The 26274-nt window shown below is 58.0% G+C and overlaps 2 protein-coding genes and 1 long non-coding RNA gene across 8 annotated transcripts; 2 read left to right on the top strand and 1 right to left on the bottom strand.

Moving 5' to 3' along the window:
- Positions 1-4967: 4967 nt before the first annotated feature.
- Positions 4968-10009, top strand: maff (MAF bZIP transcription factor F). 2 transcript variants are annotated; one of them, XM_088607158.1, is made up of 3 exons: positions 4968-5161; positions 6917-6977; positions 8127-10009. In XM_088607158.1, exons 2-3 carry the CDS (start codon positions 6942-6944, stop codon positions 8577-8579), a joined length of 489 nt encoding a protein of 162 aa, XP_088463284.1. In that variant the 5' UTR covers positions 4968-5161; positions 6917-6941; the 3' UTR covers positions 8580-10009. The 2 variants fall into 2 exon arrangements, with proteins under 2 accessions (XP_088463284.1, XP_088463285.1); XM_088607159.1 differs by lacking the exon at positions 4968-5161 and adding an exon at positions 5227-5468.
- Positions 10010-10295: 286 nt separating this feature from the next.
- Positions 10296-25983, bottom strand: tmem184ba (transmembrane protein 184ba). Of its 5 annotated transcripts, none has more exons than XM_088607028.1 (11): positions 25304-25983; positions 24497-24670; positions 19777-20001; positions 17951-18116; positions 16228-16318; positions 15554-15629; positions 15141-15232; positions 14874-15043; positions 14589-14783; positions 14315-14341; positions 10296-13515 (listed from the first exon to the last, which is right to left on the bottom strand). In XM_088607028.1, the coding sequence occupies exons 3-11, from the start codon at positions 19999-20001 to the stop codon at positions 13289-13291; spliced, it is 1269 nt and encodes a 422-aa protein (XP_088463154.1). In that variant the 5' UTR covers positions 24497-24670; positions 25304-25983; the 3' UTR covers positions 10296-13288. The 5 variants fall into 5 exon arrangements, with proteins under 5 accessions (XP_088463154.1, XP_088463155.1, XP_088463152.1 ...); XM_088607029.1 differs by lacking the exon at positions 24497-24670 and having other exon boundaries at positions 25304-25563; positions 25728-25980; XM_088607026.1 differs by lacking the exon at positions 24497-24670 and having other exon boundaries at positions 25304-25980.
- LOC148648614 (uncharacterized) lies at positions 13441-14050 on the top strand. The gene is made up of 3 exons (XR_015926539.1): positions 13441-13552; positions 13584-13779; positions 13947-14050. It is a non-coding gene; the product is annotated as an uncharacterized LOC148648614 (long non-coding RNA).
- Positions 25984-26274: the final 291 nt, after the last annotated feature.

Below are 26274 nucleotides of genomic sequence, written 5' to 3' on the forward strand. Positions count from 1 at the left end.
TGGGGCACAGGGGAGAGCAGCCGCAGCAGAGGTGCCAGGGGTCATGGCCAGTGTGGTGTCAGGGGCACCGGTTGGGGGCTCCACGCCGGGGGCCGCCAGGACATCGAGGGGCCCAGCGGCAGGGGGGCGCAGGGTTCCCGGCGATGTGCGTCAAGGCCGTGACGGAGAGGCTCTGCGGCCTGTTTTGGGGATCAACTGTGGCACTTGAGGCTTTTTCTGGGGTCGCCCTGCGAGGGCGAGTGAGGCCGGCGGCGCTGTGTCATACCCCTGGGTCCCAATGAGTCCTCGTCTGACCCTCCCCAGGCCCTGTCTGGCTGGTCTGGTGTCGTTCCAGAGCAGCCGTTGGCTGATCCCGTTCCAGTGTTTCATGTGTTGGTCCTGCAGCCGTAACAGTGGCAGCTGAAGGGTTAATGGTATCCCAGACTGAAGAGGGATTGGATGCTCATAAAAAAATCAAACAAAATGCTCATGCAAATAGGCTCAATAAACTCATCAAGAAGGCTGGGTCTGTGTTGGGGATGAGCCTTGACCCCCTGGAGCTGGTGGCTGAGAGGAGAATGCTGACCAAGCTCACCGCCATCATGAACAACACCTCTCATCCGCTTCATGGGACTGTTACTGGGCAGCGGAGCACTTTAAGCACCAGACTGCTCCAGCTCCGGTGTTCAAGGGAACGTTTCCGCAGGTCTCTCCTCCCGGCGGCTGTCAGGGTGTATAACGCTGCCCTAGGCTAGGACTGTTAGCCCTTCATTTGCTCCTCTATGGGCAGCATGTTTACTCCATTGTACTTTTTGGACAATCAATCTGTATAAACCTATGCATATTTTGCACATATTTTATTGTTTTTACAGTGACTATGATCAGCACATTTTGCACACACCTATGTATTTATTTATTTTTATTTATCTTGTTTGTCTTTTGTTTTATAACTATTCTGATGTCTGTTTTGCTTGTCTTGGGCTGGACTGCTGTAACACATCAATTTCCCTACGGGATTAATAAAGTATTATCTATCTATCATTTCATTCCATCGATTGAATAATTGCTCCTCTGCATCTACTAGAGAAATGCTTCACTTGTTTTCCGTACCTGCAGGTTGTGAACTGAGGACGCCTCTTCGTGCGCTCGTGATTCACGGCCCTTTCCCGTGTCGCTGTACCATGAGAGACGGACTGTAGCACTGCCATCAGGCTGCAGCTGCCAGAGAGACACTGCTCATGCCTGGAGTGACTGCTGGGGGAGTCTGATGGTGGTTCAGTTTGTATTGAGTATGAGAATACTATATGCTACAAGGGATATGCAGATTGACACATACAAGAGAATCTGCAGCAGAGTGGAGAAAACAGGCGTCTTCGCTCTGAACTGAGTTAATATGAGGGCTGAGAATAAGAGGTCCTAGTTCTCACAACTTCACTCGGTAGCCCGTATATTCCTAACGCTGAGCGCTGTCTCCCTCCTGTGGACAGACTGTGTATCTTCAGCCAGTGCCGCACGTCACATTGCAAGCGGTGAAGGGACCGCCGGACAGGAGCTGTGTTGCACTTTTCAGTTTTGCTGAGACACGGATCCGAAAAGCAGACTGAACCCACACACACAGCTCCACACACACAACTCCACACACACAGCTCCACACACACGGGTCCACACACACGGGTCCACACACACAGCTCCACACACACAACTCCACACACACGGGTCCACACACACAGCTCCACACACAGCTCCACACACACAGGTCCACACACAGCTCCACGCACAACTCCACACACACGGGTCCGCGGAGACCGGGACGACAAAAAAGGTCACGAGCAGGCAATTCACCGCAACAGCAGAGCAGCTGCAGCAGTGATGGGAGCAGTGATGGGAGCAGTGATGGGAGTTGTAGCAGGAGCAGTGATGGGAGCAGTGATGGGAGCAGTGAAGGGAGCAGTGTTGGGAGCAGTGATGGGAGCAGTAGCAGGAGCAGTGAAGGGAGCAGTGAAGGGAGCAGTGAAGGGAGCAGTGATGGGAGCAGTGATGGGAGCAGTAGCAGGAGCAGTGAAGGGAGCAGTGATGGGAGCAGTGATGGGAGCAGTGATGGGAGCAGCGATGGGAGCAGCGATGGGAGTTGTAGCAGGAGCAGTGATGGGAGCAGTGAAGGGAGCAGTGATGGGAGCAGTGAAGGGAGCAGTGTTGGGAGCAGTGATGGGAGCAGTGATGGGAGCAGTGAAGGGAGCTGTAGCAGCAGCAGTGAAGGGAGCAGTGATGGGAGCAGTGAAGGGAGCAGTGATGGGAGCAGTGTTGGGAGCAGTGATGGGAGCAGCGATGGGAGCAGTAGCAGGAGCAGTGAAGGGAGCAGTGAAGGGAGCAGTGAAGGGAGCAGTAGCAGGAGCAGTGAAGGGAGCAGTGATGGGAGCAGTGATGGGAGCAGTGTTGGGAGCAGCGATGGGAGCAGTAGCAGGAGCAGTGAAGGGAGCAGTGATGGGAGCAGTGAAGGGAGCAGTGAAGGGAGCAGTGATGGGAGCAGTGATGGGAGCAGTGTTGGGAGCAGTAGCAGGAGCAGTGAAGGGAGCAGTGAAGGGAGCAGTAGCAGGAGCAGTGAAGGGAGCAGTGATGGGAGCAGTGATGGGAGCAGTGTTGGGAGCAGCGATGGGAGCAGTAGCAGGAGCAGTGAAGGGAGCAGTGATGGGAGCAGCGATGGGAGCAGTGAAGGGAGCAGTGAAGGGAGCAGTGAAGGGAGCAGTGATGGGAGCAGTGATGGGAGCAGTGTTGGGAGCAGTAGCAGGAGCAGTGAAGGGAGCAGTGATGGGAGCAGCGATGGGAGCAGTGTTGGGAGCTGTAGCAGGAGCAGTGATGGGAGCAGTGATGGGAGCAGTGTTGGGAGCAGCGATGGGAGCAGTAGCAGGAGCAGTGAAGGGAGCAGTGATGGGAGCAGTGAAGGGAGCAGTGAAGGGAGCAGTGATGGGAGCAGTGTTGGGAGCAGTAGCAGGAGCAGTGAAGGGAGCAGTGATGGGAGCAGCGATGGGAGCTGTAGCAGCAGCAGTGATGGGAGCAGCAGTAGTAATGAGAGCAGTGAAGGGAGCAGTGATGGGAGCAGTGTTGGGAGCAGTAGCAGGAGCAGTGAAGGGAGCAGTGAAGGGAGCAGTGAAGGGAGCAGTAGCAGGAGCAGTGAAGGGAGCAGTGATGGGAGCAGTGATGGGAGCAGTGTTGGGAGCAGCGATGGGAGCAGTAGCAGGAGCAGTGAAGGGAGCAGTGATGGGAGCAGTGAAGGGAGCAGTGAAGGGAGCAGTGAAGGGAGCAGTGATGGGAGCAGTGTTGGGAGCAGTAGCAGGAGCAGTGAAGGGAGCAGTGATGGGAGCAGCGATGGGAGCTGTAGCAGCAGCAGTGATGGGAGCAGCAGCAGTAATGAGAGCAGTGAAGGGAGCAGTGATGGGAGCAGTGATGGGAGCAGTAGCAGGAGCAGTGAAGGGAGCAGTGATGGGAGCAGCGATGGGAGCAGCGATGGGAGCTGTAGCAGCAGCAGTGATGGGAGCAGCAGCAGTAATGAGAGCAGTGAAGGGAGCAGTGAAGGGAGCAGTGATGGGAGCAGTGAAGGGAGCAGTGAAGGGAGCAGTGATGGGAGCAGTGAAGGGAGCAGTGATGGGAGCAGTGAAGGGAGCAGTGAAGGGAGCAGTGATGGGAGCTGTGATGGGAGCAGTGATGGGAGCTGTGATGGGAGCTGTGATGGGAGCAGTGATGGGAGCTGTGATGGGAGCTGTGATGGGAGCAGTGAAGGGAGCAGTGATGGGAGCAGCGATGGGAGCTGCAGACAGGCACAGCGAATGGAACAGGCCCGAGCCCCAGGCCAGTGCAGTCGAGGGAGAGAGAGGAGCTCACAGCGTTTCTGCTCAGCTCCCACAGGAAGGAAGTGGTCCGTCGGGCAGGGGGCTCAGAGCCAGCGTCACGGAACACTCCCCCACCCACAGCCCCCCACGCCGCGCTGTGACTCATCCACAGCCCCCCGCGCCCCCGCCCACTCCCCTACAGCCCCCCTCACCCCCCCTCCACACGACATCACCCCCGTGTCTCAGGCCTGATCTGGCCTGTGGGGCTGTAACAGAGTGCGGGCTCAGTGCGGTGGGGCGCAGCGATGGGATCCCCAAGTTCAGGAGTCGCCCGGGGAGCGACTTCATGTTGAGTGTTGGGGTCACAGCCCCAGACGCTTGTTTCCCATGTTTGCTGTCAGTGGGGGAATGCTGGGTTTGCTGAATCACAGAGCTGGGCAGTTACCCCATTGGGGAGGTGTACCCCAAACTTACACTCCCCACTGCCAGCTGCCCAGTGCAATCCAAGTCATCCTTCTCAGTGTTTCACATTAATCATAATTTCACCGAACTGCTGTCCTGCTGTCTTAGTGCCAGGTCAGGACCCGGGCGAGTGCAGCCCGAGGACACTGACCGCAGGGCAGGCGATCACAGGGGCTCGTGTTTGACCGCAGGGGGCACAGTGACCACCGCTGGGGCTGGAGGCCGGGGTGGGTAACGAGAGAGACCCCTCCAAAGAGCTCGTTCCTCAGGGCCACGATGGACAGCTCCTGTTGGGTTCAATTCTGGAACGAATGAAAAGCCTTTCATGTCTGAGCACAGCGTCCACACCAAGAGTTAAGGGATACTGCTTTAAAGACAGAGAAAACATGTCCCTATCTTTCTCCAATGTGATGAGAGTCAAAGATGAACAACTGTACAGGATGAGCTGATATTTTGGGATTTCTTTTTTTCTTCAAGCAGGGGTCAATGCTTCCAAGGAGTTCATGGGCGGAGAATCAGCGGGTTTCCTAGCTGTTCCATACTGTATGCCCTGAAAATCTAATCCCCGTGGGCGGAGACTCCGACCCCTGCCCAACATGGCGGCCCGCCGGTCACATGGCCCTTCCGGCGCGCTCCCGCTGCACGGCTTCTATCCCGAGCGCGACGTGCCCGCCCCGCCCCCCTGCCATTCCTGGGGGGTGACGTCACCCCGCCTGTGTTTTTTTTTTTATGAATGGAACTGAGCCCCGCTGGTGAGTAATTCCGGGAAAGGGGGCGAACTGACGTCGAGATACTAAACAACAGCCGAGCGTACACATCCACCCCAGTACGGGCAGCGAAACGCGGCCAGCGGGCGCTCTCCGACCCAAGGAGCCACGGCACAGCCAGCGAGTGAGGTGAGGGCGTCTTTTAACGAAGCGTTTGAGCGGCGGCTTGCGTGGAATAATCTCGTCTTTTCCGTCCGAGAGATCGAACCACGACCTACCGCTGGCGTGCAGTTCCGCGGCAGACCTGTCGTGTCACTTGTTACCAGTCAGCGACTCGCCTCTTGTTGTGTTTTTCGTCTCTGAAATAAAATGGTCGTCTTCCGAGACGGTAGATACGGGCATGAGGACATGCGGGCCCGAGCCGAGGGCGAACCGAGCCGAGCCGCGGCCGGGCCCCGGGGTTGAACTCGAGTCCACACGGAGATCCAGGCCCCCGGTACCGGGCCGGCTGTGTGCAGTGTGTGTTTGTGTGTGTGTCGCACAACCCGAGCCCACCCGTCTGGCCTCCCGGGAAGAGCTCGTGTTTGTCATGTGGAGGGGCTCCGCGGCCGGTTCCGGGGTCGGTCCCGGGCCGGTTCGGGCAGTGAGTCTGTGTGTTTCTGAACAGATCCGGGTCTGTGCGCCGGTGCGGGCGGGTCCAGAGCCCCACGCACGTCCCGGTCGTGATTGCCCGGACAGGGGGTTGACGGGCGGAATCGCAGCCGGGCCTACCCCTGTGGGTCTGGGCACTAAGTGAGGGGTATCCTGCACAGGGGGGGTAGAGACGGGGTATTTAACTCGCGCTCGTCTCCTCGTTATTAATTAGCGAGGAAGCGCCGCTGTTCCGTGTCGCTGTCCCGCTGCGGCGGAGAGGGCGGGGGCTGTTTGTGCTGATTCACAGTGACTCGAAAAACTCCGGCGAAGAAGGCGTTTTACAACAACACACACACGGCCTCGTGTCTGTGATACTACAGCCCCCCCCACGCCTCGGGCTGCCCACGCCTTCGGGAAAGGGGGCAGGTCCGTTCGGAGTGACTCGGCAAAACTCGGCGGCTGCGGGTTTTTCGAGACGGGAAAACTGTTTGTAAAGCGTCTCCCCCAACGTCTGTCTGCCTCCCGTTTCTCCCCTCTTTCCTCTTTTCCTTTGATCCCCGTTCCTCTCCTCGGAGGCAGGAAGTGGGGCTGACGGCTGTCAGTCTCTCGGAGAGCCGCGCAGGAAAGAGTCACAGGTTGTTTTGGAGTGGGAGACGGTTCCCTCTGGGAGACGCAGCCCGGCTGGGGGTGATTTGTAGGGTGTTATGAAGTTGACACCCTGTCTGCGTTCCCCTTACTGAGAACAGGAGGCTCTTCTTGACACAAAGAGTGGTGGGAGAGTGTAACAGTCTGCCCTTCCATTTGGTTCAGGACGATTTTCTTTGGGTCAAAACCCAGAGACGGGTGCATTTAAAAAAAAAAGAGGAGGCGTTTCTTTACGCTCAGGGGGGTGGGAGTGTGAAACGAGCTTCCCAGCCAAGTTCCTCTCCATTGGCTGCCCTCTGCCGAGTGGGGCAGCTGTCAGCTGAGAGTGTTTAATCAGGGTAGGAGTGTCGCCCTGCTTTCACAACCTCAAACGAGCTTTCAGTTCTAACCACAGGAAAATCAGGGCGCACACATAGTGTGTGTATATGTGACTCACTCGTGTGTGTGTGTGTCTCTCCAGTATCTGACTGACTGCTGCTGAATCTTGTGTTTGTGCTGCACTGTAGACACTGTTTGTCTGTAAGAGTCTGGATTCATCTGCTGTGATGAATCTTTGAGTTGTTGTTTCTTTACGTTGCCAGCCTGAAGCGCCTAACACCTCTCTTCTCCCCTGCGCCACGCAGACACACGGGTTCTAAGACGTATTTCTCTCTCTCTCTCTGACAGAGGCAGCGCGGATCACAGCCCCACGATGACATCCGATAGCCGAGCCAGCAAGGCGCTGAAGGTACAGGAGGGCTCTCGCCCGACTCTCCTTCCTCCTCTCGAACCCCTCTCCCTTTCATCGAGTACAGTGCCCTGAGCCCTGTCTCTTCCCCATCCTCTGTGTAAAACCTCCCCTGACATAACCCCTCCCCCCACCTGCCTGGCACCTCCCCCTTGTCTTTCTTTGTCTATCCTAGCCACGCCCCCCTCTCCTTTCCCCTCCCGTTCGTCCATATTTGTCCAACATAGCCACACCCCCCCATGCCTTACTCTTCGCAGTGTCACTAGAACCTAAGCACTCCCGTGTATATTACCCCTCCCCCTCTTCCCTATTTGGCCACAGACCACACCCTCATGTCAGACCACCCCCTTTCTACAAACCCCTCCCCTTTGTGCCCATATCCACCTAAAAAACACACCCCTCTACAAACCCCTCCCCTTTTTGCCCATATCCACCTAAAAAACACACCCCTCTACAAACCCCTCCCCTTTTTGCCCATATCCACCTAAAAAACACACCCCTCTACAAACCCCTCCCCTTTTTGCCCATATCCACCTAAAAAACACACCCCTCTACAAACCCCTCCCCTTTTTGCCCATATCCACCTAAAAAACACACCTCTACAAACCCCTCCCCTTTTTGCCCATATCCACCTTAAAAACACACACCCCTCTACATAACCCCTCCCCTTTGTGCCCATATCCACCTAAATAAACACACCCCTCTACAAACCCCTCCCCTTTGTGCCCCTGTTTGTCCAACAAGCCACACCCTCATGTCTAATCACCCTGGCCCCTCCCCTTGATGCCCCTATTTGTCCAACAAGCCACACCCTCATGTCTAATCACCCTGGCCCCTCCCCTTGATGCCCCTATTTGTCTGACAAGCCACACCCTCATGTCTAATCACCCTGGCCCCTCCCCTTTGTGCCCCTGTTTGTCCAACAAGCCACACCCTCATGTCTAATCACCCTGGCCCCTCCCCTTGATGCCCCTATTTGTCCAACAAGCCACGCCCTCATGTCTAATCACCCTGGCCCCTCCCCTTGATGCCCCTATTTGTCCAACAAGCCACACCCTCATGTCTAATCACCCTGGCCCCTCCCCTTTGTGCCCCTATTTGTCCGCCAAGCCACGCCCCCGTGTGTAACCCCTCCCCCCGTGCCCGCAGGTGAAGCGGGAGTGTGGCGAGAACGTGCCGGTGCTGTCGGACGACGAGCTGATGTCCCTGTCGGTGCGGGAGCTGAACCTGCACCTGCGCGGCCTGTCCCGCGAGGAGGTGCAGCGGCTCAAGCAGCGCCGGCGCACGCTGAAGAACCGCGGCTACGCGGCCAGCTGCCGGGTGAAGCGGGTGTCGCAGCGGGAGACGCTGGAGCAGCAGCGGCGCGAGCTGCAGGGCGAGGTGGAGCGGCTGGGCGCCGAGAACGCGGGGCTGCGGCGCGAGCTGGAGGGGCTGGGCGCGCGCATGGCCGCCCTGCAGCGCTTCGCCCGCGGCCTGGAGCAGGGCCCCGCCGGCCCCGCCCGCCTCAACACCGCCTCCGTCATCACCATCGTCAAGAGCGCCCCCCCCGCCGCCGCCGCCGCCGCGCCGCCACACCCGCGGAGGGAGCCGCCCAGCTCCTAGGGGGAGGAGGGGGGGGGCGTCTCTCTCTCGGGCCGGGTCGGTCCCGGGTCCCGCGCGCTCGACAGACCCCCGGACCAGCGGCGCCTCCTCCGCGGGGGAGGGAACGATGTGGACACGCCGGGCTTTTCCCAGGACGGACGGACTGGTCCTGCCCGCTGGCGGAGCCGGGATCTCACCCAGCACGGGCTCCTCCGCCCAGCGGAGACGGACCTCTGAGAACTCCTCCACACCTTTTGCCCCCCAGAAGATCGGAAAACGCTTCATGTGCAGAGGGGACCCACTTTATCCCACCTGGGAGACACACAGTGAACATCCTGCACCAATAACCCCACCTGGGAGACACACAGTGGTCATCCTGCACCAGTAACCCCACCTGGGAGACACACAGTGGTCATCCTGCACCAGTAACCCCACCTGGGAGACACACAGTGGTCGTCCTGCACCAGTAACCCCAGCTGGGAGACGCACAGTGGTCGTCCTGCACCAGTAACCCCACCTGGGAGACGCACAGTGGTCGTCCTGCACCAGTAACCCCACCTGGGAGACACACAGTGATCATTCTGCACCAGTAACCCCACCTGGGAGACACACAGTGGTCATTCTACACCAGTAATCCCACCTGGGAGACACACAGTGATCATCTGGCACCAGCAGCCCTACCTGTTGGGCCCAGTGCCGTTGTGAGGCACCCCTGTCCGGCATGGTGCAGTTGTGGGGTGCCAGTTTCGCCGAGACGAGGCCCCCAGCGCCCGACCTGCGGGAAGAATGAAATCCCTGTGCTGCAGAGGGGCTCCCGGTGTGAGCAGGGGCCCCGTGGAGGGGGGTCAGGCTCGGTCCAGGGAGGCCCAGGGTGACCCGGACTGCTCCGTCCGCGCTGTTGAAAACGCATTCCGGTTTTGTGTAACGTAATGTTTTATTTTTGTAAGAGAACCGTTGTTTGGCTCCCGTGCTCAGATCTGTTGTTTAGAATCCAAGGGGCTGTGTTGAAACCCACTCCTGAGCGCGTCGAGCTGGGGAGGGCGGTCATCCGGCCATCGGCCTGCACTTAATTCCAAACGTGTGTGTGTCTCTCATCCTCGTTAACCAGGGGTTTTGTTTACTCAGGAGCTGGGAGCACCAGAGGAGGGGGCAGGTCAGAGCTGGGAAAGGGGAGGAGCGTGGGGGTTAATATCCCCTCAGCCCAGCACTCTGCCAGCTCAAACATGCCAATTAAGAATTCCACCTAATTAAGTCATTAAGGGGCCTCCCCTCCCCCCCAGTTAACCTCTGTCCTCCTGACCAGGATCCGTCTGATACCACGCTGTATTCATTTTGTAAGTTGAAGTTTCTCCTATTTGTATTTATTACTGTATTTTTCCAGAGGATAAATTTAACCTGTATCACACAACTATTTTCTATTTTCTAGAATAAATGTGTAAATGTTGTACATATCCTGCTCTCACTGTGCCCATCAATAATGTTGATTTAAATTCTTGTTTAAGCTGTGGGTCGGGGGGGGCAGGACAGGGCGACACTGACTGCAGAGGTCAGACTGACAAAAGGAGTCACTTTACACAAAGAGTGGTGGATGCATGCAGCTGGCCTGTTGTGATACCTTTCAGTCTTGGGACCCAGTAAGCCAAGGACCAAAGGAGGATTCCTGGAGCACAGAGACAGCCCGGCTCACCCCAGGCAGCAGGGAGCTGATTCACAGACGACGCAGAACTCCACTCGTACTTAAGGACAAAACTATATACTTTATTTCTTTTTCTTTTGTTTGAACATCACAATGACGAAAAATAGAAGCAGAATCTGTGAAGCGTTATGCCAACATCCAAGAAAGAAAATAACCAACCGAACCAGAATCTCAGAAGATAAAACCCAATTTAGAACAGTGACCTTACAAAACTAATCTTTTCTCTGATATACATCATCATACCTCTTATGGCGCTTTATTTTCTTTTTATTTACAATATCCTATTTAATTCTGCAATAATATTAAAAAAATAAAACTTACACACAGAGGAATATCGTACAGAAACACGAGGGTGAGATGAAAGTCTTATATTTGACCCAAATATCGAAAGATGAATTGAGCAGTGGTCAGTGATCTGAGCACTGACCAATGGCAATACTGACCACCCTCTTCTCAGAGAAGGAAGTGGACAGCAATCAGAGCACTGACCGCTGGTGGTCAGTAAGTAACACACTGACCACCCTCCTCTCAGAGAGGGAGGTGGGCTGTAATCGCAGCACTGACCACAGGCGGTCAGTAACGAGGACGCTGAGCACCGTCCACTCCGCGAGCGGACCGACCCTGAAAAGGCTCAGGCCGTCTCCTCAGGAAGCAAAGACGGGGGCTGTCATGTATCCCAGCAGCCCTGTGGCGGAGAGGTGTGCGTCAGGGGTGAGCAGGCGTGTGCACGCTGGAGCCTGGCCACATTTTAGAACAAGGGATCGAGGGGGTCTTGTGAAAACAATCCTTCTGCCTTGAACTGCAGGAGATATTTCCACACGCTCTGCTGTGGACTGAGAAAAGTTCACTCTGGGGCGGCCTAGATACAGTCCAGCGCGGCCTTGTTGACAGATAAGGTAGTGTTTGACACCGGCACCATGTAGGCTCTGTATGGCCCTGGTCGATATACAGTAATATTGTGGAGTCACTCTGATATGATCAGTTTACATTTATAATGAAAGGTTTGAAACCAGTGTGGCTCTTAGATTCACGCCGGCCGTATCTGAATCCAGTCTAGTGTCTTGCACTGGCATGGCTTATATACAGTTACAATATAGTGTCTGACACCTTCGCCGGCAGTGTACAGTGATGAAATGGTACCTTACACTGGAAACGGCTTCACTGCAAAAACACTGGCCTCCCAACTACCTGGGACAGGTGAGCCCTTCACCACTTCATTCCCTTTTCAAACAGCAGCAGCAGTGAAGCGCGCTTCGGAGCAAACGCGTGCGTTCGAGACTCACCTCTCTCTAACCTTTAACCCCGAAGGGTGAACGACCCCCCTCTCCCCATGTGACCGGCGCTCATTAATCGGAGGCCTTGGTTTGATAACGAATCGGCACACACCGAGCCGACAGCTCACGGGCAGAGATCACCATCGCCCTGACCAGACCAAGTCTGGGCTTAAACAGAACCAGCAGGAGAGTTTGTGTCCTGGGGTTTTGTGAAAAGTGCTGAGCCTGGACACAACCCCATCTCTCACTGGCAGCGCCCACTGCCAGTCCAATCCAGACTGGTCCAGGCCCCCGCTGGGCACTGCATCCTGGCCCATTTCCAGTGCCAGCAGTCCCCAGCAGTCGTACGGCACAGGGGCGGCACACCCTGCTCCTGGGGAACCCCAGTCCCACAGGGTTAACAGGGGGACCCCAAGATCACCAGTATCTTCACGCCTGAAACGATCCTGTTCTGACCACTGAGACAACTGGCCTGTTCAGTGAAGCAGCTCAAGGAACGTCAAGGACCGCATCAGAGCACTCTGCACTTCAGCAGTCTGCTCACCCGAGCTCCAGCTCCACACGGACTGCGGCCTACTGCACCAGGGCGCTCAGAACCCGACCTGGCCAGCCCTTCTAGAACCAGACACTGGCTGAACCCATCCAGGAGAAATCGATCACTCCAGACCTCTCTCTCTCTCACACACACCCACACACAAGAGAGCCCTCATTAAACCAGCTACTGCACTATTAACAGCATTCAAAAAACGCTATGACCCACAACAATTAAATTTGCTCTTTAAATAAACATGATATGTGATTATGAAGTTCCTGGCATATTTTAGGATGCCCGAAAGAGCAGAAGCACGGACCAGGGGTCCTTCACCGCAGGGGACTTCCTGCTCAGTTTGGCAACCCTGCGGTTAGGAGCCCAGCCTGTGTCGATGGGAGAAAGCAAAGTAAAATTTCCCGTCTCTTGCGAAATTCCTCTCTCTGTGAGCACTGCCTCCGTCTACACATTTATTTGTCTAACGCTTCTGTCTTAAAGCATCTTGCGTTTGTGCCCATTGGTACAGCTGGGCAGTGTACTGGATCCCAGTCCGGCACCCTTTGGGAAAAGTACAACAGGCAGCGTCTCCACCCAGGACTCAATCCCACCGACTTCCTGATCTCCAGACCCCCATCCCTGCATCACTAACCTGTCGGCTGCCCTTTTCCTCTTACGGTGTCCTGTGGGGATCGAGCACTGTGCTCGGCGTTAGCGCCGCCCTCTGGTGGGCACAGCTGGGACTACATGCTTTCAGCTGCAGTGAAGAGGGGCCCAGTGATCTTCGGTCAGCACGGCCTGCTGGGGCTAGAGGCCGGAGCCCTGTCAGGCGCACAGAGGGCTCGTGAATCTCCTCTCTCTCGAACTCTCCGATTCCGCATCCTATAAGATCAGTGGGGCCGAGGAGCTGAGCCGGAGGGGGGAGGAGAGAGAGAGAGAGACAAGCTTGCTCCCATAATGCAGTGGGGTAGACGAGTTGTCCTTCTGAAACCCTTAATCATTCGCAGCTCGTTAGTGCAACAATCCGGGACAGGACAGCCCGTTTGAGAGGCGGTACCCTCCACCCCAAACGACTGGACCAGGATGGGGACGGGGCTACTGCAGAAACGCACGGGCGAGGGGGAGGGAGGGACGCAGCTCGCTGTCAGCACGATGTGGCGCATGTGTCTGTCCCGGGTGTGTGTGTGTGTCTGTCTGTGTGTGTGTCTGTGTCTGCAGTGCGCCCCCCACCGTCTCAGAACTCGTCGTCGGAGCTGAGCAGCAGCGTCTTCTCGTTGTCGCGGGCGCTGGCGGCGCTGAGGGTGCGGGCGGCGGCGTGCCCACTGCGCTGCTCCAGGGTGGCCTGCTGCGTGTACTGCTGGTAGGCGGGCGAGAAGTTGTGGATGGCGTCCTGCACGATGTCGCCCGGGTTCATGGTCTCCTTCAGGCTGCTGGAGATGCTCTTCATGGGGGCACAGCGGCCTGGGGGCGCAGGGAGAGAGGGAGAGGTCACACAGAGGTCACACAGCAGCCTGGGGGCACAGGCAGAGGTCACACAGCAGTCTGGGGCGCAGGGAGAGAGGGAGAGGTCACACAGCAGCCTGGGGGCACAGGCAGAGGTCACACAGCAGTTTGGGGCGCAGGGAGAGAGGGAGAGGTCACACAGAGGTCACATAACTGCCTAGGGGCACAGGCAGAAAGGGAGAGGTCACACAGCGGTCTAGGGGCACAGGGAGAGAGGGAGAGGTCACACAGAGGTCACACAGCAGCCTGGGGGCACAGGCAGAGGTCACACAGCAGTCTGGGGCGCAGGGAGAGAGGGAGAGGTCACACAACAGCCTGGGGGCACAGGGAGAGAGGGAGACGTCACACAGAGGTCACAGCGGTCTAGGGGCGCAGGGAGAGAGGGAGAGGTCACAGGCACACAACAGGCAGCACTGCAGGGTCAGCAGGCGACAAGCCGAACCCCGCCACAGGGGGGCGCTAGACAGGACAAGGATGCAGGAGGCAGCAGCAGCAGCAGGCTGGGGCTTTGTACAATAACAAATGGCAGTGGTAACAGAAAGAGCTTAAAAACCAGAAGCAGCAATCGTGGGAAACAGAAAGCGACTATTTCAGTACAAACGGAAGCACACGTTTAAAAAACCAATGCACACCGATGACTCTGAACTTGATCAAGGCCTCAGCGACTTCCCTGCGTGACTGGGAACGTCATGACTGGCTGCCGGACGCAGACGCACACCACACAGCACCAGAGACGGGCAGAGAGAGAGACACGTACCGTACTGTCCATAGGTAGGGACTGGGCCTTTACACAGCGCAGCAGAGAGAGCGAAGGGAGGAAGGGAGGAAGAGAGGAAAGAGAGGAAGAGAGCAGACCGGTGAGATCAGACGTATTCTTGCACGGTGGGGCGAGCAGTGTGTGAGGCGGGCAGGAGCCAGGCCCCCCCCGGGCGCCGCGCTGGCGCCCCCTGCTGTCCGCGGTGAGCCCCGAGACGGAGGGCGCTGTGGCTGTGCAGAAGCCGGACCCCGAGCCCACGGGACGCCCCCCCTACCCTGCGAGTCCAGCCTCTTGTCCACGTAGACGGTGTAGGTGAAGGCGTGGCGCAGCGCCAGGGCGGCGAAGAACATCTCCACGCAGATGATGAAGTTCTGGTAGCCGGCCGCCACCGTGCCCTCGCCCACCGACACCTCCGGGGAGCTGATCTGGGGGATGGCACCGCACTTCTCCAGGATGGCCAGCAGCATGCCTGGGGACAGGGGGCGCAGAGGTCACCGACGGGAGGGGTCAGGGGTCAGGGGTTAGGGGTTAGGGGTCAGGGTTCAGGAGAGAGACTCACCCTGCCAGAAGGACAGGAAGATGACGGACTTGACCATGAAGAACTTGAGCAGGGGGCTGTAGGGGCTCAGCAGCTCGCGCGTGGCGAAGTAGAAGAGGAAGAGGGCGTACAGGGCCAGGCTGACCGAGATGTTGTAGACGATGGTGACGTACAGGTAGCCGCTGGCCACGCTGAGGACAGGGAGAGACCGGGACAGCGGTCACTACAGCGCCCCCGCAACCGACCGCGGTCCGCCAGCCACACGCGGGGCTCAGGGCGATGCCTTACTTGAAGTCTCCATCGCGGTATTTCCCAAAGGCCTGCAGGATGACCGTGATCATGGCCATCAGGGGCTTGACCACACAGAACTGGAGAGTGGCCTGGAGAGAGAGAGAGGGGGGTTAATACACACACTGACCGACTGGACACTCCAGTACATGAGCACTGCACTGAGAGAGAGAGAGGGGTTCATACACACACACTGACTGGACACTCCAGTACATGAACACTGCACTGAGAGAGAGAGAGGGGTTCATACACACACACTGACTGGACACTCCAGTACATTAACACTGCACTGAGAGAGAGAGGGGTTCATACAGACACACTGACTGGACACTCCAGTACATGAACACTGCACTGAGAGAGAGAGTGACAGACATTTGTTAACACAGGGGTTAATCAGACAGTTGCTGTCCTACCTGTTTACAGAACCTCAGGAATCCAATGGAGTAGGTCTTCCCCCAGAGACAGCACGTCCCATAGACACAGCTGGACCTGCAGGGACAAATCGAACAGAGATCCAGACACCGGACCCCAGCACAGCAGGACACCAGAGCCCAGCCCAGCCCCAAGAGAACAAAACTTCTTAGGGGACCTCCCACCTGGCTCAACCAGTAAACGAGCTCACCTGCTCTCTGATCACGGGTTCGAGACCGAGTCACGCCACTACGCAGGTGTGACCAAGCCACAGTGCACTACTGCTAAACATGACTGGCCGGTGGGGCGGTGCTGCTGACAACTGGACTCCATCTTGTCCAATCAGCACTCGCCCTACAGCATGGGGCAGCGCCGTCTGTGACATGTCAAAAGGCGATTGGCTACAAGGGTGGGAGGCGGGCATATTGAGTGCCTGCACTTCCTCGTTCCTCCCCGTGTGGGGCCGCAGGGTTAGTAGCTGCACAGAAAACACGTGGTTGGCGATCCCCAACGAGGAGGGCAGAGGAAAGAGCAGTCGGCCATTCTAAGTCTTCCAGAAAGATCACTTCGGAGAAACGGAACAGGAAACTACAAGTGCAGTATTATCGACGGGGTTATTATCCGAACACCGAGTCTCACAGAGAGGTGTACTAAACGAGGGCGTGTGCGGACTCACTCGATGGGCTTCCCTCTGATTTCCGACATGATGGCGCTCTCCCCTCCCAAGTACTCGTAGCACAGGCTGAGGAAATTGTAGATCACGAACGCTGCAGAGAGGGACAGACAGGAGGCCAGGGTCACTGAACGCTCTCGGCAGCGCTGACCGGGCGGACGGCGCTGGGAGAGGACGGGAGCGCGGGATGAGGCCAGCGAAGCTCCGCGCGTGGAGCAGCGCGGGCAGAGACGCTCGTGCGGTGAAAGCAGTCCGTGTCCGGGCGGGCCGTCGGCGCCGGTCACCAGAACCAAGACCTACATGAGTGCAGACGGACGGTGCCTGTGGGAGACCGGCCTGCAGCTCCACACTGACCACGCCGGCCAGAGACACTGGGCTAACGAGCTACAGAGACAAAGCCATGGTCAGACAACAGCTCATCGGGGTTCGGAGACGAGACCCGTTGTCATGCAGTCTCTGCACACCTGTGCCAGTCGTGCATCATCCTGTCCCAGAGGGACACTCTTCCTGGGAAGAGTCACAGCTCGCCGGAGGAGCACAGGAACAAGGCCGTCCCGAGAGCACTGGGGACATCTGTCTGGGTCTGGGAGTCAGCGGGCCGTTCGGGACAGCCCATCGAACCCGCCCAGCATGCAAACTGGACCCAGAGAAAAGGCATGCCAATACAGGGGGAACGTGCAAACTCCACACAGATGGTACCCTGGCCTGAAACCAGAACCTGGGCCCTGGAGCTGGGAAGCAGCAGCAGGGCAAATGTCCATTGGAGACACCAGCAAACTAGTCAACTCCTAAATGTCGTAGCCGTGACAGAAAACATCTCCCTTTTTCAGGTGCTGAATAAGACTTCAGACACCGATCAGCAGCATCTGCTGCTGCAACAGTTAACTGGAGCAAGCACAGCTCTCACAGGACGAAAAACGTGTCCCCCCCTCCCCCCAGTAAATAAGGCTGCTGCTGCTGGGCGGAGAGTTCGTCCCCGTCCTGCGCAGCGGCGGCCGAGGCCTCTTGCTAGGCCGAGGCGCACGCACCGTTGCCAGGCAACAGGCTTCACCCTTCCCAGCAGGCCTCCCTGCGATAACAAAACAAAGATGGCCGCCTGCACTGCCTGAGAGAGAGAGAGACGGCCATCTGTCACCGGTCCACACACACACACAGACACACTGTGTATAGGGTACACAGGGTGTACATATGCAGTGTGTATAGGGTACACAGGGTGTACATATGCAGTGTGTATAGGGTACACAGGGTGTACAGGGTATATAGGGTACACAGGGTGTACATATGCAGTGTGTATAGGGTACACAGGGTGTACAGGGTATATAGGGTACACAGGGTGTATATATGCAGTGTGTATAGGGTACACAGGGTGTATATATGCAGTGTGTATAGGGTACACAGGGTGTACAGGGTATATAGGGTACACAGGGTGTATATATGCAGTGTGTATAGGGTACACAGGGTGTACAGGGTGTATAGGGTCCACAGGGTGTATATATGCAGTGTGTATAGGGTACACAGGGTGTATATATGCAGTGTGTATAGTGTACACAGGGTGTACAGGGTATATAGGGTCCACAGGGTGTACAGGGTATATAGGGTCCACAGGGTGTACATATGCAGTGTGTATAGGGTACACAGGGTGTACAGGGTATATAGTGTACACAGGGTGTATATATGCAGTGTGTATAGGGTACACAGGGTGTAGAGGTCATGTCCAGGCCCTTACCCTCGTAGCAGTCGCGCACCGTGTCGAAGTAGACGTAGTACTGGTCGTTGGTGAAGAAGAGCAGGCTGAGCCAGGAGTCGAAGGCGTAGATGGGCACGATGAAGAGGATGCGCACGATGTGGCGCTGCTCGTTCGGGGAGCTGTAGTAGCGCAGGTGCATGTAGATCTGGGGAGAGGAGCGGGGGGACTGAGCTCGGGGTACAGCGAGCACACACACACACACGAGCACACACACGAGCACACACACGAGCACACACACGAGCACACACACGAGCACACACACGAGCACACACACGAGCACACACACGAGCACACACGCTGCACCTGATCTGGGGCCGCGGGGCCGCGGGGCGAGAGGACCAGCCTCTTCCCGACAGGCCCAGGACTGTAGGCCCCCGCGCTCCAGAGCGAGCTGCTGTGCGATTCTTTCCATTCAGACCACGGCAGGACAATGCACCCTTTGTCCTGGGAGACAATCCGGACCCGCGTCTCTGCAGCGCACAGCGCGGCGCAGCTCTCCTGCGGGGAAAGCCCGTGACCTGCAGGGTGTTGCTAGGCAACCTGGCCCTCTGATGTCACTGCTGAGCAGGTGCACCTGTTGCTACGGCGACAGGCCAGCCTTACCCTCCCCATCACCACCACCACCCATGGAAAAAAGGCGGTACAGGAGGAGATCGTCAACACTTCCATTTCACCTCCAGAGCAGAGCGCAGAGATGGGAGGAGAAGGGGAGGGAGAGGGATGGGAGCAGTGATGGGAGAGAGAACGGGAGAGGAGAGAGAGGGCTGGCTGGAGGCTCCCTGGCTTAAATGTGTTTGTAAAATGGCTGCTGTCGCTATCACACTGTGAGCCGCAGGACAGAGACTCAACAACCTCACCTGCCGACAGGTGAGCAGAGAGGTGTACACCCTGGAGCAGGGCACTCTCCCCCGTGATCAGACACACAGGTGGGCGTACCTGGTGACAGGTGATCAGAGAGGTCTACACCCTGGAGCAGGGCACTCTCCCCCGTGATCAGACACACAGGTGGGCGTACCTGGTGACAGGTGATCAGAGAGGTCTACACCCTGGAGCAGGGCACTCTCCCCCGTGATCAGACACACAGGTGGGCGTACCTGGTGACAGGTGAGCAGAGAGGTCTACACCCTGGAGCAGGGCACTCTCCCCTGTGATCAGACACACAGGTGGGCGTACCTGGTGACAGGTGAGCAGAGAGGTCTACACCCCGGAGCAGGGCGCTCTCCCCCGTGATCAGACACACAGGTGGGCGTACCTGGTGACAGGTGATCAGAGAGGTCTACACCCTGGAGCAGGGCACTCTCCTCCGTGATCAGACACACAGGTGGGCGTACCTGGTGACAGGTGAGCAGAGAGGTCTACACCCTGGAGCAGGGCACTCTCCCCCGTGATCAGACACACAGGTGGGCGTACCTGGTGACAGGTGATCAGAGAGGTGTACACCCTGGAGCAGGGCACTCTCCTCCGTGATCAGACACACAGGTGGGCGTACCTGGTGACAGGTGAGCAGAGAGGTCTACACCCTGGAGCAGGGCACTCTCCCCCGTGATCAGACACACAGGTGGGCGTACCTGGTGACAGGTGATCAGAGAGGTCTACACCCTGGAGCAGGGCACTCTCCCCCGTGATCAGACACACAGGTGGGCGTACCTGGTGACAGGTGATCAGAGAGGTCTACACCCTGGAGCAGGGCACTCTCCCCCGTGATCAGACACACAGGTGGGCGTACCTGGTGACAGGTGATCAGAGAGGTCTACACCCTGGAGCAGGGCACTCTCCTCCGTGATCAGACACACAGGTGGGCGTACCTGGTGACAGGTGAGCAGCAGGGCGGTCCAGACGAAGAAGCCCGAGATGGCCTGCGCTGCCGTGGTCATGAGGAAGATGGGCTGGTCTGGGGACACCAGCGGGGCCTCGGGGAGCCAGGAGATGTTGGGGCCCGTAGGAGACAGAGTGGAGGGAGGGCCAGGGGCCAACTGCCCCGCTGGCGGGGGGTCTGCCAGCGGGACATCGCGCCTCCACAGCCTGTTCATCTGTGGGGGACAGAGAGAGACATCAGTCCTGCATTCACACTCCTGACTGCACTGGAGACACTGCTAGAGACACTGCTGTCCCTCTCCTCTCACGCTGCCCCTGAATTCACACACTGACACACTCCTGACTGGACTGGAGACACTGCTGTCCCTCTCCTCTCACACTCCCCCTGAATTCACACACTGACACTCCTGACTGGACTGGAGACACTGCTGTCCCTCTCCTCTCACACTGACACACTCCTGACTGGACCGGAGACACTGCTGTCCCTCTCCTCTCACACTGCCCCTGAATTCACACACTGACACACTCCTGACTGGACTGGAGACACTGCTGTCCCTCTCCTCTCACACTGCCCCTGAATTCACACACTGACACACTCCTGACTGGACTGGAGACACTGCTGTCCCTCTCCTCACACACTGCCCCTGAATTCACACACTGACACACTCCTGACTGGACTGGAGACACTGCTAGAGACACTGCTGTCCCTCTCCTCTCACACTGCCCCTGAATTCACACACTGACACACTCCTGACTGGACTGGAGACACTGCTGTCCCTCTCCTCTCACACTCCCCCTGAATTCACACACTGACACACTCCTGACTGGACTGGAGACACTGCTGTCCCTCTCCTCTCACACTGCCCCTGAATTCACACACTGACACACCCCTGACTGGACTGGAGACACTGCTAGAGACACTGCTGTCCCTCTCCTCTCACACTGACACACTCCTGACTGGACTGGAGACACTGCTGTCCCTCTCCTCTCACACTGCCCCTGAATTCACACACTGACACACTCCTGACTGGACTGGAGACACTGCTGTCCCTCTCCTCTCACACTGCCCCTGAATTCACACACTGACACTCCTGACTGGACTGGAGACACTGCTGTCCCTCTCCTCTCACACTGCCCCTGAATTCACACACTGACACTCCTGACTGGACTGGAGACACTGCTGTCCCTCTCCTCTCACACTGACACACTCCTGACTGGACTGGAGACACTGCTGTCCCTCTCCTCTCACACTGACACACTCCTGACTGGACTGGAGACACTGCTGTCCCTCTCCTCTCACACTCCCCTGAATTCACACACTGACACACTCCTGACTGGACTGGAGACACTGCTGTCCCTCTCCTCTCACACTGACACACTCCTGACTGGACTGGAGACACTGCTGTCCCTCTCCTCTCACACTCCCCTGAATTCACACACTGACACACTCCTGACTGGACTGGAGACACTGCTGTCCCTCTCCTCTCACACTCCCCTGAATTCACCGGCACACAGGCTGGAAGTCCATCAGCAGAGAGAAAGGGGAATGCAGGGAAGAGGCTGTCTGTAGCAGAGGTGAGACAGAGACGAGCAGAGAGAGCGAGACTGCGTCAGTGCCTCATGGGAGCTGTCCGTCTCCGGCTGCCATAATCACAGGAAATGAGCTGGCAGCTTGGCCCGAGCTGGTGAGTCACCTGCCCCCCGGGGGGGCAGACAGGCTTGGCAGACCTGCGGCGGGACAGCCCGTCGGTGACCCACGTCCCGGGACACCCCTCGTCCACGCAGAGGGTCAGCACTGACCAGGCTGCCCCGAGCGGACCGAGCCGCAGGCTCTCACCCGGGGGTCCGGTCGCCTAGCGACGGCAGAAACACCCCGAACCCCAGAGACCCCCGGAGCCACTGGCTGCCGACCCAGCACCCTTCCACACTCCCACGGCTCATCGGTTTGTCTGCGCTCGATCACTGGTCTTCCAGCATCACAATCGGGCTCTTCCCGGAATGTTTGTGGGATTAATTCCCATGAATCCAGCTCGGCACCGTGGAGGCTCCCTGCTCCCGCCAGCCCGGGACGTCCCGCCGAGACCTGCGTCACCTGGGGCTGCCGGCGGAATTCTTCTCTGGCTGTTATTTACTCAACCAGGCGGGTTCTGCTGCATTCCTGGACTTATTTCAAGCATTTCATTCGGCACAAAACTGCCCTGCACATAACCACATCACCCTCCAACAGCGGACCACAAAAAAAAAAATTCTTGATGGAAAAAACAAGCAAGATCTGGATTCGGATGGGATTTCCCAGTTTTTCTGGAAACTCCGCGACCCCTGTTCCCCAAGGAGACCAGATTCTCCAGGAGGATTCTCACGAATATCCCATTCCGAGACGACAGGCGGTCTGACCCAGGCAGCAGGATCAGTACGGAGAAGACGGATCAATATCTTCTCCAGGGCCAGTCGGCTCCTCTTCCCCGCACTCTGCAGTAGGATCATCGAACTGATTGCTCAATTGATCCAATATGAACCCCTCTCCCTTCGAGAGGGGGACAGGGTGGCCAGTCCTCACAGGACACCGTGACCCGCTGACCGCTCCTTCGATCGGAAGAGGAGGGCACAGGGAGACACTGGCCCAGGATCGCGGGGCTGGGAGCTCATGAGAAAGACAAGCGACTGCAGAGCTGAAGACAGCCCCCCGCGCGCCGGCAGCGTTGCCTGGGAGACGCACAGAGGAGGCAGCAGGCGGCTCCGGGGGTGGAGACGGGGTACCGGCGGCCCCACGCCTCCCAAACCGCCCCCCCGTCGAAATGCGGCAATGCATCGTAGCGCTCCGCTCCGGGTTTTCACAGTCTCCCGCAGAAGCCGAGCTGCCGGTGAAGAGGCGTCCACTGCAGGTCTGTGCAGATTTACTCCCGATGTCGGGGCTGTCCAACCCCTGTCCTGGGGCACTCAGAGCTACAGCTGCCTGCTCCTCCCATTTATACATTGAGATCTAACGCCTGATCACCTGTCTGGGGTGGCAGGGGGCATCACTGCTGTCTCACAGCGCTGGGGCCCCGGGTTCAATTCTGGACCTGGGGGTGCTGCCTGGGTAGAGTCTGCATGTTCTCCTCCGGTCCAGTGGGCTTCGTCCGGGTGCTCCGGTTTCCTCTCGCAGTCCAGAGGCATGCTGGCGGGTCAACTGTCTCCTGGGAAAACTGGCCCTGGTGTGAGTGTGCGGGTCGGCCCGTGTCCTGCGATGGACTGGTGTCCTGTCCAGAGCGTACCCTGCCTTGCGCCCATTGCTGGCTGGGATAGAGTCCGGCTCCTGACGACCCCGAACTGGACGAATCGGGTAGAGAATGAATGGACGGGCAATCCGACAGCCCCTGTCCTTCTCCCCTGCATATTGACTTACTGGCAGGAATGGATCAATGAAAAAATTAACCACCCCCCCCCCCCAGGATAGGGTCAGAAAAGCAGTCTCTGAAATACAAGAAAATAAATGTGCTTCCAAGCAACCATAAGGACAGTTCCAAACAGGAGCAGGCCCCCTGGCCCATCTGGCCAGCTTGGAAGCAAATTGAGCCCTGGATCTCATCCAGCTGTTTCTGCACTGGCTTCAACAACACAGCTGGGCAGCATGTTCCCCACCCCCAACACCCTCTGTGTACAGTAGTGCCTCTTGTCCTGACTGGAGGACCTCATTCAGCTGTGTCTTGAGTGAAGCCAGGGTATCGGCTTCAACACAATTACTGGGCAGCTTGTTCCACACTCCCACCACCCTCGGTGTAGAGATGTAAACGCTCTTTGCTGTAGTTTCCGGTGGTGTAAAAACGTTTCACTTGTCTCACTGTCCCACAGACTCGCTGACACGCGGACCAAGACGCGGGCGCAGGTATGATCCCCGAATGGGTCGGGCTCGAGGCTCAGATCCACTTTCTCAATTCCAGCTTCCTCTTTCGGACCCATCCCCCAGAGGCAAAACCAGAACCGGAACAGGGAGTTGGGCCTAAAGAGGGAAGTGAAAAACTGGAGCTGTCCCACGCTGGAACGGACTGGGAGAAATCGTCCTGGGCCCCGTCACCTTTCCGTCAGAAAAAACCAAACGCCAAGCACAGCTCAGCTCGGCGAGCGACCTTACGGACAGAACCATCACACTGCAGCGTTTCTCGGGTTGTCATGATGACATCAGAGGACAATCTTCAGGCGTATGTGCAGTGGTGACCAAGTCTTCACTGCTCCTCTGGGAGGTGAGGTTAGTCAGAGCCCAGACTGGGGGGGGTGTTAGGCTGTGACGTCATCGTGACGCCATAGAACGAGTCCATCCGGCATCGTTTACTCTCCCCTGGACACAGGTGCCAATTAGCCGTCACCTGAAAGAAGGGGTTCTCGCTGCACCCCGAAACACTTCTCCCTTGATCTGGTCTACGGATGAGCCGAGCTCCCCCCCCCCGTCACCTCCACGAGTCAGACACCAATGTCCACGAAACACCCTCCAAAAAAAAAAAAAAATCAGAGATCGCCGAGTGACGCGGAGCGCTCGGGCTCTGCGTGGGGAAGGTCCTGCGTGGAAGGTCAACCCACGCCGCAGGGAAAACGGCGTGGCCGCGTTTCCGCTGGGGGCGATGTCTCCCCAACACGTCCGTGATCTTTCGAGAAGCGTCTGTGCGGAGACAGGACGAGCGAGGGCTGTTTGGGGAGGAGTTTGGGGGAGGGGGGTGGTGTTCTTCATTCACCTACTTAAACTGAAGGGGAATCCGCTGCTGCCCACGGGGCTGATCCGACACTAATCCGGCTCGCCACACGACACGGGTCGCCCCAGCGCAGTCCTCCCTCCATCTTGTTTACGGATCCGAACATCTTCTCCCGGCTGTGCCGCGGATCCCAGCCGCTGTCCCGCCGGTAGGAAGAGCGCTGCGGGGGAGGGAGGCGAGTCAGGGGCAGTGCCCCCCCCACCTCCCCTCGTGAACGAGTGTCTGTCACAGCCGAGGGGTGTCCGATTTCAAACGGGACCCGCCGTCACGGTCAAGGGAAGACCCCCTCCCCGAAATAGCCATCGATCACCCCGGGCTGAATAACCCTGTCGCCTATTTATCAACCTGCGGGCAGCTGTAGAGCCGCCCCCCCTCCCTCACACACACACACACACCAGATGAGCTGCTGTGGGTGTTGACACCCGCCTCTCTCCCCCGCTCAGTGTTTATCCGCCGGCAGCCATTCAGATATTTGCTCTAGCGCCCGGCTGATCCTCCTGGGACCGTTACAGCCGCCCCAAAGCCGCACGCTCTTGGGGGGGGGGTCCCCGAAACCTTGCCCCGGGAGGTGGTGGTGGGGAGAGTTTCGCGTTGTTTAAAAATTAAAAAAAAACTCAACCTGAGGGTCCACGACCACCCCACCTGGGCCCACTTGCCGCAACGCGGTGTTACGGTTCTCTCTCTCCCCCTCCCTCTAAAACGACAGCCCCAGCCGACACACTCGGGCGGCGAGCCTCCCGAGAAATCAAAGTGTTTCGCACAGATAACACAAGAGCCGCCGGCGCCGCCTCACCTCGGCCGCCCTCCGGGAAGTTGCGAGCGCAGCGCGTCTGCGGAGCCGCTCATCCGCCGCGGCCGTGCGGTCGGGCTCAGGCTAGGCGCCCCGGCGCGTAATGTCGGGGTGTGAATCCGCTGTTACAGCCCCCTTCGGAGCCGGCTGGCTGTTCCGCTGACGAGGATCCCCAGACCCCGAATCGTGCGTGCCGGGATGATCCCTGGATTCAAGCTCAGTCCCGTCGTAGTGCTGTGGCTAAAAAGCTGCAGTTCTTTACGCTAAACCGAAAAAAAAAAATAATTACAGTAACTGCTCAACAGAGGCGCGATCTGCTATCCACCCAGCATCTGTCGACAGATTCCGCCCGTTAAGTCCACAAAGAAAGCGGTCTCCCGTCCTCCATGCCTCAGACGGGGGCAGCCGGCGGTGCTCCGTTAAATACCCGGGTTTCCCATCGGCGCTGCGCGTCCTGCGGTCTGTCTTTGTGGGCGCTGCGCTGCCGCTGGCTAGCGGGAGGTTTTCCTGCCTTTTATAAAATCGAGGCTGACTGGCTTTCCAAACGGCGAGCCCTCTTCCCCCTCCTTCTTCATAACCAGCACGACCACAGTCGCCTCGGCTCCTCTCTCTCTCTCCCTCCGTGTCCCGGAGTCAATCCGCCGGGATTACACGCAGCTCCGCTCACTGCGCAGGCGCGCTTCCCACGTCGCCCCCTTTCTCCTGCGGGGGGGGGGGGGGGAGGAGATGATGTAACCGGCTCCCCGCTCGCGTGTCAGCGGGGCGGCCGGGCAGGTCCGTGGCGCGTCGCCGTGGGCCAGCGAGAGGCCGGTCCGCCGTTTCTGTACCTGCTTCCAGGTGCAGCCTCACGCGTGCGTGACAGGTACCCCACGCTAGCCACGTGTACCGCCTTTGACAACACTGCACGTTCCACCCACCAGTGTCCGCAGTGCACAAACCGTGAACGCAGTGAAAAAATGCAGCTCTGCGCAAAA

This window comes from Lepisosteus platostomus, chromosome 14 (genome assembly GCF_059453375.1).
Source record: "Lepisosteus platostomus isolate fLepPlt1 chromosome 14, fLepPlt1.hap1, whole genome shotgun sequence".
In the NCBI taxonomy this organism is placed as follows: Eukaryota; Metazoa; Chordata; class Actinopteri; order Semionotiformes; family Lepisosteidae; genus Lepisosteus; species Lepisosteus platostomus.

Coding starts and splice junctions, on each gene's coding strand:
- maff (XM_088607158.1), top strand. CDS start 6,942: ATGACATCCGATAGCCGAGCCAGCAAGGCGCTGAAG. Junction 6,978..8,126: donor GAGCCAGCAAGGCGCTGAAG/GTACAGGAGGGC, acceptor CCGTGCCCGCAG/GTGAAGCGGGAGTGTGGCGA.
- tmem184ba (XM_088607028.1), bottom strand. CDS start 20,001: ATGAACAGGCTGTGGAGGCGCGATGTCCCGCTGGCAGACCCCCCGCCA. Junction 15,233..15,553: donor TCCTGAGGTTCTGTAAACAG/GTAGGACAGCAA, acceptor CTCTCTCTCCAG/GCCACTCTCCAGTTCTGTGT. Junction 13,516..14,314: donor CCCTACCTATGGACAGTACG/GTACGTGTCTCT, acceptor CTGCGCCCCCAG/GCCGCTGTGCCCCCATGAAG.